Raw genomic sequence first — 16302 nt, forward strand, 5'->3', positions numbered from 1 at the left:
TTGACAACTCTATATTCCTTGATTTAAGGGTAATTATAATAGGTAGCAATTTTTAGAATAATTATTAAGTATATAGCAATATTTTAAAAAAATTGCAAATATAGCAAAATCTATCGGTGATAGGCTTCTATCGTTGATAGATTCTTATGGTTTATCAGTGATAGACCAACATTTACTACATAGTCTATCAATGATAGACTCCTATCATTGATAGATTTTGACAGATTTTGCTATATTTGCAATTTTTTTAAAATGTTGTTATATACTTAATTATTTTGAATATAATTGCTACATTTGCAACTATCCCTTGATTTAAACGGAACATCAAAAGGTTCCTTTTGATTTGTTTAGGCCCAAAGTTGAAGGCCCATTAATAAACGGGTCTATACCAATGATCATTAAAGCCCAGTTATGTGGCCCAACTCCAATGTGTCTATCCACTCGTCTCGTTCGCCCTCATGTTCTGTTCCCCGACTCCTCCGCCAGTCCTCCATTTTCAGCCAGGTTGAGCTGCTTCTGCTTCGGTCCAAAACCCTACTTGAATCACCTGAAATCTCAGCATTTTACTATCAGATTGACCTTCTTCAAGCCAGAGCTCTGTCTCAGTTATGACGTCAATCAACTTCAACCCCTTTGAAAATTGGTTTTCGAGACGTCCTAATCCCATTCCTCCTCTCAATCTCTTTGCATTTAGAGACTCGTTGTCTCAGAAATCCTCTACGTCCCCAAATTTTGCTTCAATAAGTCTCTCAAATATCTTCAAGAGGCCGCGAAAACCAAAGAAAGCAACCGATGAACCAGGGTATTACGGCAAAATGCTAGAACAATTCTACTGGGAATGCGATAATTTACCCGACTACAGACACACTCCCGAGGTTGAGAAAATCCTCAGCGAAGATCCTGTTTTCGAGAACAAAGAGACTCCTACGCAAGAGGAGCTCGAAAAGAACGAGAAACTCTGGAAAGCGATGCGAGATAGCCCTGTTGTGCAATTTCTGGAACGTGCGGAGGAAATTGCAGCCAAATACAATGAATTGGAGCTCAAAGCAAACGAGAATCCATACAGAAACGAGGACAAGAAGCTGTGGAGGGCAATTCCTCATGTGCCTGGTCTTGATGGGCGGCCTATGCCGAGGAAAGCGATAAAGACAGATAGAGAATCCGATGACAAGTTTTGGGATTTTGCCAGACAGTTCTTTTTTGGGCTCTGGGGCTTCCAGCAAAGACCTTATCCGCCTGGTCGCCCGATCGATGTTGCTCAGGCCATTGGGTATAAGCGCCTCGAGAAGCGGTACTATGATTGTAAGTCTAAGTTGGTGTGGTTATTAGAAGAACGTGCTCTGATTTTCCATTTACTTCAGCTAAATTGAGCTGCGTAAGCCACATTGACATGGCCTATCTCAGTGTCATCGCAATATGGACTCATTTAGAGTTGTTATGTTCTTCTGTCCAAGTTCCTTAGATCTTCACTACATCACTTTTTGGTGCTACACTGTAAAAAGTATTAGACAGGCACTTTGCTTTATCTTGATTTTTTCCCCTTGGTTTTACTTTTACACTGTTTGAGATACCTGCTTAATCTTCGTTTCAATTTTGTTTGATCAGCATCATGGAGTTGGTAAGTCATTCGAAAGTTCTATCCTGTCTTGTATTCGTGGTTTAGTATGATTGTTTTGACTTTGCAGTTATAATGAAGAGTGGAGGTTGGTACTATAAGGATCGGTTAGGTCGTACTCGGGGACCATTGGAACTAATTACCCTGAAAACAGCCTGGGGTGGTGGGATTATTGACAAGGATACATTTATCTGGGGGGAGGACATGGACGAATGGGCGCCAATTCACATGGTTTACGGATTGGAGCGTGCAATTGCCACTTGGGAAGGTCAGCCTAGCTCCCGTGTCTATCTCTTCACTTGTTTTAGTAGTTATGAAGTTGAAGGTTACCATTATGTAGGGTATCAAGAAACTTGCCCTGAAGTTTTAATATCAATTACTGTATGCTTAACTTGAGCTGTACTTATTATTAGTCTTAAAGTAGATCAACAAATGATAGTTCAAGATGGAGCGTTCCTTTTAATTTGTTGAAGACATATCTCAAACCGAATTAGAACATACTTCTTTCCTTTTAAATTTTCATTACGGCTACATCACGACAGTCAAACTTTAAACATGACATGTCATGAACAAACATTTGCAGTGCATACTGTAACTCCTTTTGGGCAGACAGAACAGCCTCTAATTTGTTGACCTGCTGATTTCCGACGTAGGAGTTTATTGTCAGCTGGGTTTTTGGCTGAGAGGAACAAAAGGCCATTTTTTTCATGTGTTCTTAAATTGTTGTTGGAATTAGTAAAGATAAATATGCTCCCGAATACACCTGCTTACATTCTAGAATGTGGTGTACAGCACTAGTAGAGCTTAGAACGAATTCAAATGACACCATATATAGAAAAAACAGAACGTCACAGTCAATATCACTCTGATTGGTACTTACTTTATTTATGATTAGCTGCCTTCTTTAGCGCAGTTCCTATCTTTATGTTCTAACCTCGTCTGATTTATTGACGAACCTCTTACAAACTGGTTTACTGGCTCATCATATGTTTATGCAGTTAGACTTGGTGCTGCTGCCACTGCTTTTCTTCACAAATTGCAGAAAGGCATACCTCCATGGGTTCCTCTCAAGGGACGTGAGAAGAAAACCTACAAGCAACTGCAACAAGAGGCTTTAGAGAGCAAGAGACGAGATCTAGCAGTATTAGCAGCTAATGACGGTGTTTGGCCAGGCGTTAGAATTCCTAGCCATGCACTTTTTCTCTGGGCAAGTGGACCGGAGCTGACATCCCTTTTGGAGGAAGATCACATGCCAAACAAGTACATCCCGAGGGATCTAAGGTATGTGCCTAAACCCACATTCTGTTTATTATGGCCCTATTTTTTGAAGCACAACCATTTCAGTCGCATCAGTTATAAATCCAGGGTGATAATTGTTAGACAATGGCACTTGAGATCCTTGTGGTAAAGTCGGTGGTGATTAAAGTCTAGGTGGTTGGCAAATGTATATTCTATATACTTTAAGTAAAACCATATCATTACATTCTATGGAAGAAATAAGAAAGTTTATTTCCCTTTAATAGTTCATTACATTGTTGAGGATGAAATGCCCTTAAGATTGGCCGTTGCAGTAACCTTTTGGAAATATAATCCAACTTTGGAGATTTCTTCTCCATTAGATTCTTATACATAAGTCGTGGTCGTTGTCTGTTATGACAGGTATCAATTAGCGGAAGTTATACCCGGGTTAAGACCATGGGAGGTTTTAAGCGTGGAGCAAGCGATGGACCAGATAACATATAATGGCGAATGGCATCGTGAAGCTCTTGGATCATACTCAACAGGTCCTCCATACATCAGGGAATGGAATAAAAATTTCAAGGTACAGTACATACTATGCACGCGTTCTTACAACTTTGCTGATCTTGATGAGGGTAATCATGTCAAGTAATGAAACGTCTGGCCCATTCTTGCAGCACTTGGTAAACTCGTACATAAAGATCAGCGCTAGTGTTTGCAATAGATTGGAGCGGTCGATTCCTGGTTTCGATAAAGTAATGGAGAAGATTGAGGCTGATAGGAATGCCAGATACCGTAGGCGGAGGGAGAGGAGTAAGGCGAGGAGGAGAGCTGAATTAAAGAGAAAAATCTTCGTCAAACTCAGAAACGATCCATAAATTACCATACTTTAATGGGATTGAGGAGTGATTTCCAAAAAATCTAATTCTCGTGCAAACTTGATTGTAAGCTCAGATCCTTACCGTCCAAAGAACACCAATTGGTCTTGTTTGTGACATTTTTGGGTTCCTTTTGTAACATTTAAGCAGTATTTTCAAGGATAAATGTAAAGTAAATCTTGAGTAGTTCCACATAAAGACGATGGGCATTAAGTTTGCACAAAAATGATTTGAATAGCTCGAGATTTCAGGCTGACTTTGCATACCAAAAAGGAAAGTGGTTATCTAAATATTTCAAGCTTTAAGGGCAATCAAAATGTAATCAAATTTTATAAGTTTGATTATTAATTCTGGTCCCTATTTTATTTGCTATACTTTCAATAAATCTTATTTTTAATTTATCGCCGACTCTTCTAAGAAACAAATATAGTTTTTGTTACTTTTTCTCATAAATTTTAGAAACTTATTCACAAATTATTACCACTAGTATTATACTTCAAACTAACAATAAAAACTTACTCTAGTTGAAACGAGACAATGTACACAATGATTTATTATTTCGAAGCCGATAAAAATTTGATTGTATGGAAGATTAATTAGTCATTATTAAAGTTTGGCATTTTACTCCATTATTCCAATTATTTAGTTTATTGCTAATTTAAAACATTAATTTTGTTATATTAGTTTATGGTTGAAAAAAAAAATGTCCCAAGGCCGACATATGCACACAACTGTTTAGAGATTTTAGGCCCATAACTCATAGCCGAACCGATAGGAATGAGGCCTTTTTGTCTGCAGCTGGGCCCAAAAGAATGTGGTTCATATTAAAAAGAAAAGAAAAGAAAAGAAAAGAAAAGAAAAGAAAAGTTAGGGCAAAGTTCAAATTGAAATGGTGTGGAGTTTCTATAGAATAAAAGAAAATGGAGGATTTAGAGGCAGTTAATGGTGTGGTTATTTGGTGGAATGTCACCATATTGTTTCTTTTTCTTCTTCTTTACACCAAGAAAATGTTCCCAACTTGAAGAAGGTTTTGACATTCAAACTTGGGAGTATTACACATTACATAATTGTATAATAAATAACAAAATAACTATAGGAAGTGCACAACCAAGTAATTAAATTAAATAATACAAATGGTTTCAAAAGGCCGAAGAATCAATGGTATATATAATTTGTTATTTCATGAGCCACTCTTAATGTAACTCATTAATTACCGCCCCTAAATGTTATATGCACATAAATAGTTTTTAAACCTAAATGTCAATGTTAAGTAGGATTGTATATGGAGAAATTCTATCTAATGCATCAATGCTTAAATAAAAATCAAGATTCTTCGAGAAGTTCTTTTCTATATTTAATAAAAAATTTTGAAAGATAATTCGAGCACCGAATCAATTTGAAGTCGTTAGATCTCTTACAATGGACAAGATCAATTTTTTAACCCTTATACGAAGGTGAATTTGGAATTATCAGATTTGCTTAATTGCTAAGTTTTTTTGTGATATGGAAAACCTAGTGGTCTAATCGTCGTATCATCCTAAAATGTCAAACTAAGAAATTTTGTAACTTCTATTTAATTTCTATAGCAGAATCCTTTCATTTTTGCTTGCGGATTTTACTCTAAAATTTGTTTATGTGTTTTCTATAGTCTTATTTTTATTCTTCTTTATTATTATTATTATTTTCAAGTGTGATCTTATTCTATTCGGTCACAACCCTTTTTTACCATATTAATTGTGGTAAATTAGCTTATTTTATGTAAAAAAAGATAATAAAAAACCACACTAAATCTTTTTAAAAGACAAACCAAATGATTATTAGTAAGTTGGATATGTATAAATTTCGAACCCCACTTATGATATGGGCAAATAAGTTTAAAAGGTTAAATATACACATAAAAAAGAATGAAGATATGGATGTAAAAATTCATACGAAAAACAAGAGTTTGAAGAAAAGGTTGAATTGTTGATGAACTTAAACATTTATTCTCTGTAGAACTAAAATTGAAAATTTTCACATTCCCGGGCATGGCGTCATTGGTGAAGGCTTCATTTCATAAAGGCTTTTCAAGCCTTTCCTCTCTATTCAAATTCTTCCATACTCTTCTCTTTTACCATTAATCTTAAAGGTGCACCCACCCATCTCCCATTTAGCAAGTTGCATATATTATTATTTAGTTGATGAGAGATTTAATTAACACATTTGCCCTTGCTTCCCTTTGTTATTAATCTACAACCCCTTTTGTTTTGTTTCGGCCACAAACTTAATATTCATTCAACACGATGATGCTAACTACGTCTATGTTATGTATGGCCCATTCCCATTCTCCCACTTCCTTTGTGGGCTCCAACTACATTAAACCACCTCTTCAATTAGTGTGAACATCAATTGAGAAATTATTGTTTCTTGTGTTATAAATGTTTTCCTTTAGTTCTATTCGGGACCAATTTTTTTCTTTCTTTTTTTTTTTTGGTACAAGATGTGAGGTTATATGAATTTCAAATTCACTTTAGAAAGAAGAAAAAGAAAATCTATTTAAGTTATTGCTTAATAAGTGATAGTGAATTAGAGTATTATTATGGGTAACAAAGGGGGGTTTGATTTAAACCCTCTAAACAAAAGGATGGGAAGGGAAGCTTTGTATATAAAAACCAAAGGCAAGAGAAGGATATTTTGGTAATATCGTTTGATAAAGTTACGCTTTCGCTTGGTATTTAAAGATCCTTCGCTCATGTCTTTCGTTTGTGGTTCAAACGGGAAAGCCGAAACCGAGAGGCTGAGCTAATCGTTCAACTGCCGGACCGCCCAAAAGAATCGCCGCCGTCCACCGCCGTGGCGGCTGGCAAGTTTGAAATCCTCTCTTTCGTTTTTTATTTTTTTGTTTTGGGTCTCCGGTAGATTTTGTTAAAACCCACTCTTCACTGGAAAATGCCTTCAAAACCCTCTGTATCTTCTGTTCTAATAGACCGATTCAACGGCTCCGATCCAATCCATTGCCAGAAAGAGGCTCACAAATGGTCTCAGGTGCCGGAATCCGTGGCCGTCTACCATACCTATGCGGTGGGGCCCAACCAGACTTGTTCCGCCGTGGTCCAAGAAATCGCCGCCCCCATTTCTACCGTCTGGTCGGTGGTCCGGCGATTCGATAACCCTCAGGCCTACAAACACTTCGTCAAGAGCTGCCACGTGGTCGTCGGCGATGGAAACGTGGGGACTCTCCGGGAGGTACACGTCATCTCCGGCCTTCCCGCAGGGTGCAGTACCGAACGCCTTGAGATTCTGGACGACGAACACCACATCCTGAGCTTCAGTATGATCGGTGGCGACCACCGCCTCGCTAACTACAGATCCATCACCACACTTCACCCATCGTCGGCCGAGGGCGGAAATAAGACCGTCGTCGTGGAGTCGTACGCCGTGGATACTCCGCCGGGAAATACGAAAGATGATACCATCGTGTTTGTGGATACCATTCTGCGGTGCAATCTGCAGTCATTGGCTCAACTTGCGGAGAATTTGCATAAACGCAATAATCAATCTCCACCATAAGTTAACTTCACTAATTTAAAGTAAACATTCACTATATATTCCTCTGTTTCTCTATTTCTTCAATTTTTTTGGGCTTAATTGTGTAGAAATTTTCATGGAGTACCCAAATACCTTCCGATCTGTGCATGAAGTAATATTTAGGAATTTGTTTCTGTGTCTTGTTACCAAATAGAAAGTGTTAATAATCAGTTTGATTTCAACATTATATATATCACAAAAGATATTTAGGGCATTATTATTATATAAAGGGATTGTTCGTTTGTGTATGAATGATCCGATGCATAAAGTATTTGTTTAATGTAAATAGTAAATAGAGGAATAAATGTTGGTAAATTAGAAGGTTGTGGAAAAAGGAGTTCAGATATATTTCTTCAATTTGCCGGAGGAGTTACGTTTATAGTTTGTTGGAGATGTTATCCAATTAATTGAAAACTAAACTTTTATATTTTGGTTAACAACTCTTACATTCCAAACCAACTTTAAATTGAAATGGTTTTAGTTTTAGGGATTTTTGCAAAAATAGTAAAAATTTGGTATGAAAAATAGGGGCTCTACATTTTCTAAATTGTAAAAATAATAAATTTCAAAACGGATAACATTTTTATAGTTATCATATTGGTTGTATTCATAATATGAAAAAAAAAAAAAAAGATTGCTATGAATTATTTTTTTCTAAATTTTTTCTATGGATCTCATGTAATTTCCTTAGTTTTATTTAATAATATATATATATATATTTACTCATTCAATAATAATAAACTACTTTTCTTCAATTTCATATCACATTTTTATTTTATACATTTTTAAAGTATAAATAGATGCAATCCTAGTCAAATAGCAAAAACATAAATAAAATTTTGTAAGGAATAGTTTTTAGTTTTAAAAAAATTGACTTGTCTTTATAAAACATTGTTTGATATATTATATTAATGGATATCGATATCTATTATCACTAATAAACAGTGGTAATTTGCTATAATTGAAAATACTTTTAGTTATTTTTTCATTTAAATAATTATTTATGTTTATGGTGATTAGTATTCTTATTCATATATAGATGTTTCTTTTTTGTTATGAGTATTTATAAAAGAAAATGTTCAATAAACATGAACGTAATTTCCTTTTTAGTACAAAATAAAGTGGAATTTCTCGTCTTCTAATAGTGTTATGATGGGATATTTGAATGGAAAAGTGAAGAAGGTGGAAGAAGGGAGATTATTGGAAAATATTTGGACACGTGAAATGGGCGGGGAGTTAGAGTGTCAGAACGGCGTCGTTATTCACTGTAGAGTTGCATAAACCCGAAGTAGACCAGATTTGATACGACAACTCACATACCTTCATCACTTACAACAATAATACATCTGATTAATCCTCTTTTCTTTTCTTTCTTTCTTCACATGACAATAATTAACAGTGACATCACCCTGGAGGTAATTGTATAGTCAAAGTCAAATCAAATTTAGTTTCATTTCAAAGCATCCTTCACAATCACAGATGCTCCATGATACTTGGTAATTGAATGGTTTATCATACCATTTATACATAATATAGTAAATAATATTTGGGGTTTAGAGGTTTAGTGAAGAAAATAAACCTGCCTAATATGTTGTGAGTTTATATATGTTTTGTTAAGTATGTGTCTAATTAATGACTAAATTAATTAAAAAATTATAACATTTATAAACTAATAAATAATAATAATAATAATAATAGATAGATAAATAAATAAATAAATAAAGGTTTTAGAATAATAAAGAAGTAGTATTTTCTCTCCATAATAATGGGACTGATAAAAGGAAATGTGAGTGAAAAGAAAGGAGGCAAGTTGATTAATGTGGAAGTGTTTTTATTGGCAAGTTGTGAATGAGGAAGAGGGAACGTGTTTTGAAATGAAAGGGACACCCCTTTTTCATTTGGAACCAACTTGCTTCGGGAATGCTTTTAATCTATACATCTACTCTTGTCTGCTTTTGGATGCCTTCACCCCCCCCCCCCCCCCCCAATCCCCTATTTTTCTTTCTTTTCCCTCTTGGACTACTCTAATCCACCACATATTATTCCATCTCCTCCTATTTGAATTCTTGACACACTAGGTTCTTTCTTGAATTAAACAAACGAAATATTATTTCTAAAACATTCATTTGTAGTTTATTCAACTCAAATAAGTTGTATAAATTTGGAATTGGATTGAGTTTTAGTCATTTCAACATATTACATACATTAGTAAACTAAACAAGATGTCATCACGAATTTGAGACAATTCAACGAAGTTTTTAGAAAATAATAAATGAATGAATGAAACTATTCCCTCCTTTAGGGTCAAAGTTCAAACACCATCTCTTGCATTATTCTACTAAAGAAACATACATCTATTATCAAATCTAACTAGCAATGCTGTGAATTTGAAAAATAACATCAGAGAGTCGTAAAATAGAGCTTTTAAGATTTTAAAAGGCTAAATTAAAAATAATGATAAGTCATATTCTAAACATTTACAGCTAACTTTTTACACAAGAAAAATGTGTACAAAATTGACATACATCTAATAGAAGGAACCAACCCAAGACGCGAGTCCCTTTCCGTGCATGGAAAATTTTGGCAGCTAAACCAAAGAACAAAAGATGAAACTGAAGCTTGAGCCACAAAAGTTTTACTTACATGCCACAGACGCCAGTCTTTTCCCACTGTAGCCCACGGGGCAAAGCCACCTGCTCTTTCTGTATTTAATGCACATGTTGAATACCAAATCTTGTTAATAAGACAGAAGGATTGATAGCAAACGGCACATGAAAATGATTTGCAATTCATGGGTTCCATACGCCTGCTCATCTCATTGCTGTGATAAAGACCTTTTCTTTCTCTTCTTTTTTGGCAAGGATCTGCAAAGTGCATTGTAATTTACAGGATATTGATAAAGGTTTAAAATTAGAACATCCCATTTAGTCTAAAACTAAAACCACGCGAATGGCTTAGGTTTCTATTGTTGGTTATGGAAAATTAAACATATAATCACTACTTTCACATATGATTTCTTTGTTTTATTATCAATTTACTAAAATTCGAAATTCCAGTCAGACTTTGAAAACCAGAGCAAGTAGTTTTTTAAGCTTGCTTATTTTAAAATAAAAGTAAAACTTTTATCAAATGAGAGTTATAATACTTATAGTTTTTAATCAAGTGACATGTGTTCGAGTTGGTATTAGCTAAATAGGTCATATATTTTGATATTGGTTACTTCAGCTGTTTGCCTGTGTCCTACGAAGATAAAAAAGTGCACAGAGACTCTTACATTAAATCCGGTCCCATCAGCCCCTTTTTTCATCTAGTCTTTACGATCATCAATCATAAATAAAATCTTCTCCCTGAGATTCTCAATAATCTGAATGGAAGAAACAAGGAAGATGGATTAATTCAGAGAAATTAATCATCAGGGGTAAAAAAAGAATCAGGAATACAATAATAGAGTACAAACTGAGGTAGAATTCTCTGCCCATCTTTTAGCAGAAACTGCAGCATTCTTCATGTGAGAACAATCCGTAGAATCGAAGTTCAAAAAGTACGAAGTATTCTCCGTTGCTTCTGCTACCCAGAGATGATTTATTTGATCCTTTGGTCTCTTTATAAGATTGCAGAAACCTGCCTGAAGGAAGATTTGATCTAACAGTAAATTAATACTACCAATATAATTAGAGACAATGCACTTTGGATTTGAAAAATAATAAGAAAAGAAATGGGGGAAACAAAATTTACATACGGTGGAACCGGTAAGGTTGATGTTCATTGGCACAAATGACTCATCATCAGCATACTGTGAGCAGAAACTAATAGCTAGGAGCGAATTGGATATGCCTTCTGAATGTGGCTCAGATACATAACCATCTGCCACAAATATCCACTGTTTCTTCTGTTGAGCAGCAGCAAAAACTTCCCCAACATGTACAATAATTGCAACAACATCAAATTCACTGCAAATAAAAGGAAAAATGTTAGTGATACCACAGAATGTCCAAAAATTGAATGATGCCTTTTAGAGAATTAGTTGCGCTTTACCTGGATAGAGGAACTTCCCCCAAATTTGATAACAAAACAGATTTCCGGGGGTTATAAAAGGGCCTGCAGGAAAAGAGACATGAGTTTGCACCTCAATTTTACCAAAACAAGAGACATGAAAAGACGTACTCAAAGCATTTCATGGACTGGGGAGATAAAGACTGCCATTTGGTGGTTGATCCTTTTGTTTGCAAGTAAAGAATATCCGCATCACAATTTATTGGCACAAGTCCTCCAATAGCATATGCCTGGCCCTCAACCAGCTCAAGTTGCTATCACATTGTTTTAGTACATTCAGTTAGATGCTTGTTAAGGCAAACAAATCTTACTCATTCATCATACAAACGGACAATTGAACTTGATAAAAAAAAATTTAAAGTAAAATTATTCATTGGTGGAGAAAGTGCGTGAAAGTGAACCTGAGGGGCAGATGACTCAAATGGAAAAGAAAATTGACATGAGAATGGATAAGACATGGATCAAATGATTAAATTCACCTGCTTTTCTGATGGATTCCAGATTGTAATCAAGCCCTCCTTCCCATGAATTTTTCTTTGGCTGCTTTTGCTTGTAAGTCCAACCACTCTAACTCTCATAAATGGAGTGACATCTCTACCACTTAATCCAGCATCTGCCAGTGCTTTCTCAATTGATTTTTCCATGTCTGATTGCCTGATTGCCTAAAATTTAATGACATGATTAACAATCTGATTTAATCTGTCCCGCAAAATAAAATAAAATAAAAATAACCTCTATTTTAGCTTGGTAGCTCGCAAAAGAAGTCAACTGTTCAGGACTCATCTCTGCCATCAAAAGTTCAGGTTCGGCCGCTGTCTCAAGGATCTTAAAGAGTTTTGCCCCTTCTTCACTATCACTCTCATTGTAGATATTACTCTTTGTGCCTCTCTGGAATTCAGAAACAATACCATCTATAATAGCTGTGCGCCTACAGTCAAATCATCATTCAGCCACAATACAAACTTAGCAAAACCTCCCTATTACATCTGCAATTCTTTAAATTAACCATACTCAATTTCTAACTTATACCATAGAAACATAATTAATACATGGTAGATATTGTCCGTGTTAAACAAAGAATTTTAAATATACATAGGTTGGGTATCCACCTCTGCTCATATAATTGCCTGATCTTCATCTCCATCCTCTCAGTTCTTACTATGGATGCCCCATCACTTAACCTATATCAATCATGGCAAAGCTAGGTAACAAGATTAAAGCATTTTTAGCATTTCATACAGAATAGTTGACACACTCATCTTGTATCACCTCTCCTTATAAAGAACGGGGTATTTCCGTGAGACTCCAACCAAAGTCCAAGGAACTGGACCCCCACTGCTCTTGATGCACTTAAAGGATAATGGGACACCAGCATTTTTGCCTACATAGAAATAGAAGTGTCAAGCATGAATAAACCAGTAAACTATAGGCACGTAGACAATTGGCATTATCAACAGAATTTCTGTGGCACTCACAGAATCCCAGTCTATCCGCCCAATGAGCTCTAAAAGTTCCATTTATATGCAACGTCAAATTAACAGTCTCTGGCATCTGTAGTTGAAGATGAAAGGCACAAATGATCAGAAATAAAACGGCATGTTTAAACCAACGATAGACATAGTTTATTTTCATATTAGAACTTGTTTCTTCATGGTCCTTTATGTTTATAGTATCCAACAGTCAAAGACTTCTATTATAAAACATTATTAAAATGGAATAATTTGAACCATTAACACCGTGGAAAGTATGGGAACTAAATATGTGATATAATCAAGAAATAAACAAAAACAACCTCAAGAGGTGAAACAGGCCCGATCCAACCACACAATCTTGCTCCCCATATCTTCAAAAGAGATTAAAAACTGTTAGCTGGAAGCGCGTTCAATGAATAAATAATTGGATAAATAATAGATAAATTACCCGAAGTTTCTGTCCCACAAACAGTTTTCCCATAAGAAGTTGCTTTGACAGTGGCCCATCCAAAAGAGCATCAATGGAATACCTATCACATCCAATATCAATGCCAAAGAATCAAATATGTAATGAAAACCCTAGAGGGTCAGTTCCATACCATCCATCAGTCAGTTCAACTTTTGCCCCTTCACCATAATTAGACTCGCTGATCATAGATGAACAAACTTGGGCCCTTGATTTACATTTTGAGCGAATAGCTGAAATACATAAAGTTAACAACACAGATGGCGGTGCTTCTCCTTCCAGTATTCTCTTTATTGCCGAACGGTGACCTTGATTCACTTCTCTTTCGTACCTTTCGAGCATTAAATAATTTATTTCACTCTTTTTATAAATAGGGTAGTTCTATTCTATCATATTTCAGTAATAAATGCAATTATTCACCTATATTTCAATTCCTCCAGAACATTGGAAACTCCCAAAAATTTTCTATTTGATTTGACCAGACTTTGCCTCTCATAGCAAGCCAGTTTCCAAACAATCCACTTGTAGTGATTTGTGACCCACCTAAACAGCCAAAACCACAAAAGTTAAACCCATACCGAAAAAAATTGAGAAAACTCAATATGGAGCAAGAACTGATCATATATCTCGTATGTCTCCTTCTGCAAACAGTGAGACTATTAGGCTAAGCTACTCCAAAGGTCCAAACTTCTCATGCACCCACAAGGGTTGACCTGATTTGTATTTGATTGGATTGCACCTTTCATAATAGTGTGTGTAAGAATTAAAAAGTCAGAAAAATTTACAATTCAGAAACATGTTGCAGGGAAGCTCCACACTCAGCTAACATATGACGAAAAGCTTCTACTCCAATACAATTTGTGCCAGAGTTGTCAGGAACTTTGTATTTCTCTGCATTTTCTGCTTTGATACTTCTGACTTCATCTGACAAGTAATCCAACTATTTCACCACAGTTGAAAATAGCGTCTCAGTATCAGAATTCAACAGCAAAATTAGGTGTGCTGGCCTTAGATCTACGAACCTTGTCATGGTGTGATGGAGGTCTTCCAAAATACTCCTTGATGTACATCCTTGAAGTTTGATGTGGATACCGAGTGGAAACCCTTCTTTTGCAACTGAGGTTATTCGACGATGAAGTTGATAAGCCTGGTCAAAAATATAATCAAGAATCTACAAAAACAATGAAGCTAACAAATAAGATGTGAAAAAGCTAAAGAAGGTAAACTGACTTGTAGTAACAAGTGATGCATTCTTATTCAAGGGAGTGGAAAACTTGGCATTCCGAGGCCTTTTGAATGGAGATATGGAACTTGTACCCCAAAGCTTCCTCTTCTCGTTATTACTAGCTCTACCACTTCTACTTCTTGAGTCAACAATATTCGAAATGTCATTTAGTGGTTCACCAAATGACCGATCAGCCAAATGAATCCCTGATCTAATTCCATTTTCAAGAGCATTCTCCACTATAGTACATGGCTCATTAGGCTGGCTGCCTATAGTTTCTGTTGAACGGGATTTATTGTCGTCAAACCTACTAATACTTTCTTCTTCGGCTGCATCAAATTTCTTCATCAAATTACTACCTAATATACTCTTTGACTTGAATGAAGATTGCATAACTCTTGAAGATGATCTTAATGGGGAAACAAAGCTTTTGGATGTGTGTTCAGTAGTTGACTCTACCTTGTTGGATGAAGGAGTCTGAAAAGTATGTTCCCCATTTGACGGTGTTGCATCTCCCATATTCCTCTTATAGCAAACCCTGTCCCCATCATCCAAGAAACTTCCCAACTCTGGGTCACCAAGGAGACTTCTTGCACGTTGTAGTGCATCGCTTGAAACAGATAAGGATCTTCCCCCAGCTGTATGAAACTTTATTGGAGGAGCCTTGGGAGCCTTATTAGGCAATTCAATTTGTCTGAACGACGGGCTAGCTTGATTCTCTAATGAACTTCTTGAAAAGCAAGTATTAGAGACCAATGGAGAGATTGAAACTGGTGCACCGCTCATGTCCTCCATACTACACACACCTTTTGATTCTGAAAATCCCCCTTTCACATCGTATGGGCTGATAGCTTGTCCGAAGTTTTGAAAATTGGAACATGTATCATCTTCTTCCAGTCCCAACAATGTCTTGGCTCTGAGAAGACCTTCAGAAGATACGTTGACCGATTTCCCGGTGCCCGTTTGAAAGAGAGAATTGGAGAAATTACCTCCATTACGCAATTGACCTGCATGAATTGAACTAATGAAGATTTATCCATCAACTATAACTATAAGCACCCTAATTAGAAAAACACACGAATTTCTCTCGGTCGTGAGATTAAATGAACAATAATATGTTAAAAGGTAAATAGGTAGACTGAAGTTAGAAAATAGCAAAGATGGAATATGAATCAAAATTGCGACCTACATAAATTGTGATTGAGTAATCAAGATAAGAAGTTCTACAGAGCAATGGATATAAGATATAGCTAAAGAAATTGTTGGAATTAAGAGAGTGAAGAAAAACCTATATCTGGAGCGTTATCGTCGGAGAGCAGAGATAAAGCCTTATCGATTGAAGACTGTTTTACAGAAACCGATTTTCCCAATCCGGTTCGAAACATCGAAGGGCCCGCACCTGCATCCTCGGAATTTTGCATGAACCTTGAGCAAAGCAAGAGGTCAGCCATGGATGGGAGACGGGCGACGGAGGTGGTGCTGTTACTTCGAGAAAGAGAACCATTTCGTTCGCATTCGGATTTGCCTTCGAGACGCTGACCGGAAAGTTCCCAGCGGAAATTGTTGCCGGAATCGGAAAAAATCTGCCACGACGACATGCCCCCGTCGCAGCCAATGACGAAGCGGAGTCAGCGTCGCCTTTGGCCCTTTGAGCCGAGTCTATACCGTTCTTCCAAAAAAAGTGGCGGGAAATTTCGCAACTGAGGAGGGAAGAAGGTCCGATTGGGGGGAATGGGTTAAACGTCAGAATCAAGGAACCTCGTCTATTTCTCAAGTTATAATGGTTC

At 36.3% G+C, this 16302-nt stretch overlaps 3 protein-coding genes across 5 annotated transcripts; 2 read left to right on the plus strand and 1 right to left on the minus strand.

Annotated features, from left to right (window-relative positions):
• Nucleotides 1-446: 446 nt before the first annotated feature.
• Nucleotides 447-3930, plus strand: LOC103486261 (protein TIC 56, chloroplastic). Its single transcript, XM_008444151.3, has 5 exons — nucleotides 447-1302; nucleotides 1686-1883; nucleotides 2614-2896; nucleotides 3275-3437; nucleotides 3532-3930. The coding sequence occupies exons 1-5, from the start codon at nucleotides 609-611 to the stop codon at nucleotides 3730-3732; spliced, it is 1539 nt and encodes a 512-aa protein (XP_008442373.2). The 5' UTR covers nucleotides 447-608; the 3' UTR covers nucleotides 3733-3930.
• A 2339-nt stretch (nucleotides 3931-6269) lies between these two features.
• On the plus strand, nucleotides 6270-7551 carry LOC103486260 (abscisic acid receptor PYL4-like). The gene has a single exon (XM_008444150.3). The coding sequence runs from the start codon at nucleotides 6661-6663 to the stop codon at nucleotides 7279-7281; it is 621 nt and encodes a 206-aa protein (XP_008442372.1). The 5' UTR covers nucleotides 6270-6660; the 3' UTR covers nucleotides 7282-7551.
• A 2154-nt stretch (nucleotides 7552-9705) lies between these two features.
• Nucleotides 9706-16272, minus strand: LOC103486259 (protein BREAST CANCER SUSCEPTIBILITY 2 homolog B). Of its 3 annotated transcripts, XM_008444148.3 has the most exons (19): nucleotides 15804-16270; nucleotides 14521-15522; nucleotides 14313-14437; nucleotides 14076-14230; nucleotides 13711-13833; nucleotides 13424-13621; nucleotides 13273-13354; nucleotides 13145-13195; nucleotides 12828-12903; nucleotides 12622-12733; nucleotides 12462-12533; nucleotides 12085-12280; nucleotides 11832-12014; nucleotides 11464-11606; nucleotides 11335-11397; nucleotides 11039-11249; nucleotides 10757-10924; nucleotides 10574-10663; nucleotides 9706-10163 (listed from the first exon to the last, which is right to left on the minus strand). In XM_008444148.3, exons 1-18 carry the CDS (start codon nucleotides 16111-16113, stop codon nucleotides 10607-10609), a joined length of 3327 nt encoding a protein of 1108 aa, XP_008442370.1. In that variant the 5' UTR covers nucleotides 16114-16270; the 3' UTR covers nucleotides 9706-10163; nucleotides 10574-10606. The 3 variants fall into 3 exon arrangements, 2 of the variants coding, with proteins under 2 accessions (XP_008442370.1, XP_008442371.1); XM_008444149.3 differs by lacking the exons at nucleotides 9706-10163; nucleotides 10574-10663 and having other exon boundaries at nucleotides 10763-10920; nucleotides 15804-16271; XR_537062.3 differs by lacking the exons at nucleotides 9706-10163; nucleotides 10574-10663; nucleotides 10757-10924; nucleotides 11039-11249; nucleotides 11335-11397 and having other exon boundaries at nucleotides 11470-11606; nucleotides 11754-12014; nucleotides 15804-16272.
• Nucleotides 16273-16302: the final 30 nt, after the last annotated feature.

Source organism: Cucumis melo, chromosome 4, assembly GCF_025177605.1.
Source record: "Cucumis melo cultivar AY chromosome 4, USDA_Cmelo_AY_1.0, whole genome shotgun sequence".
NCBI lineage: Eukaryota > Viridiplantae > Streptophyta > Magnoliopsida > Cucurbitales > Cucurbitaceae > Cucumis > Cucumis melo.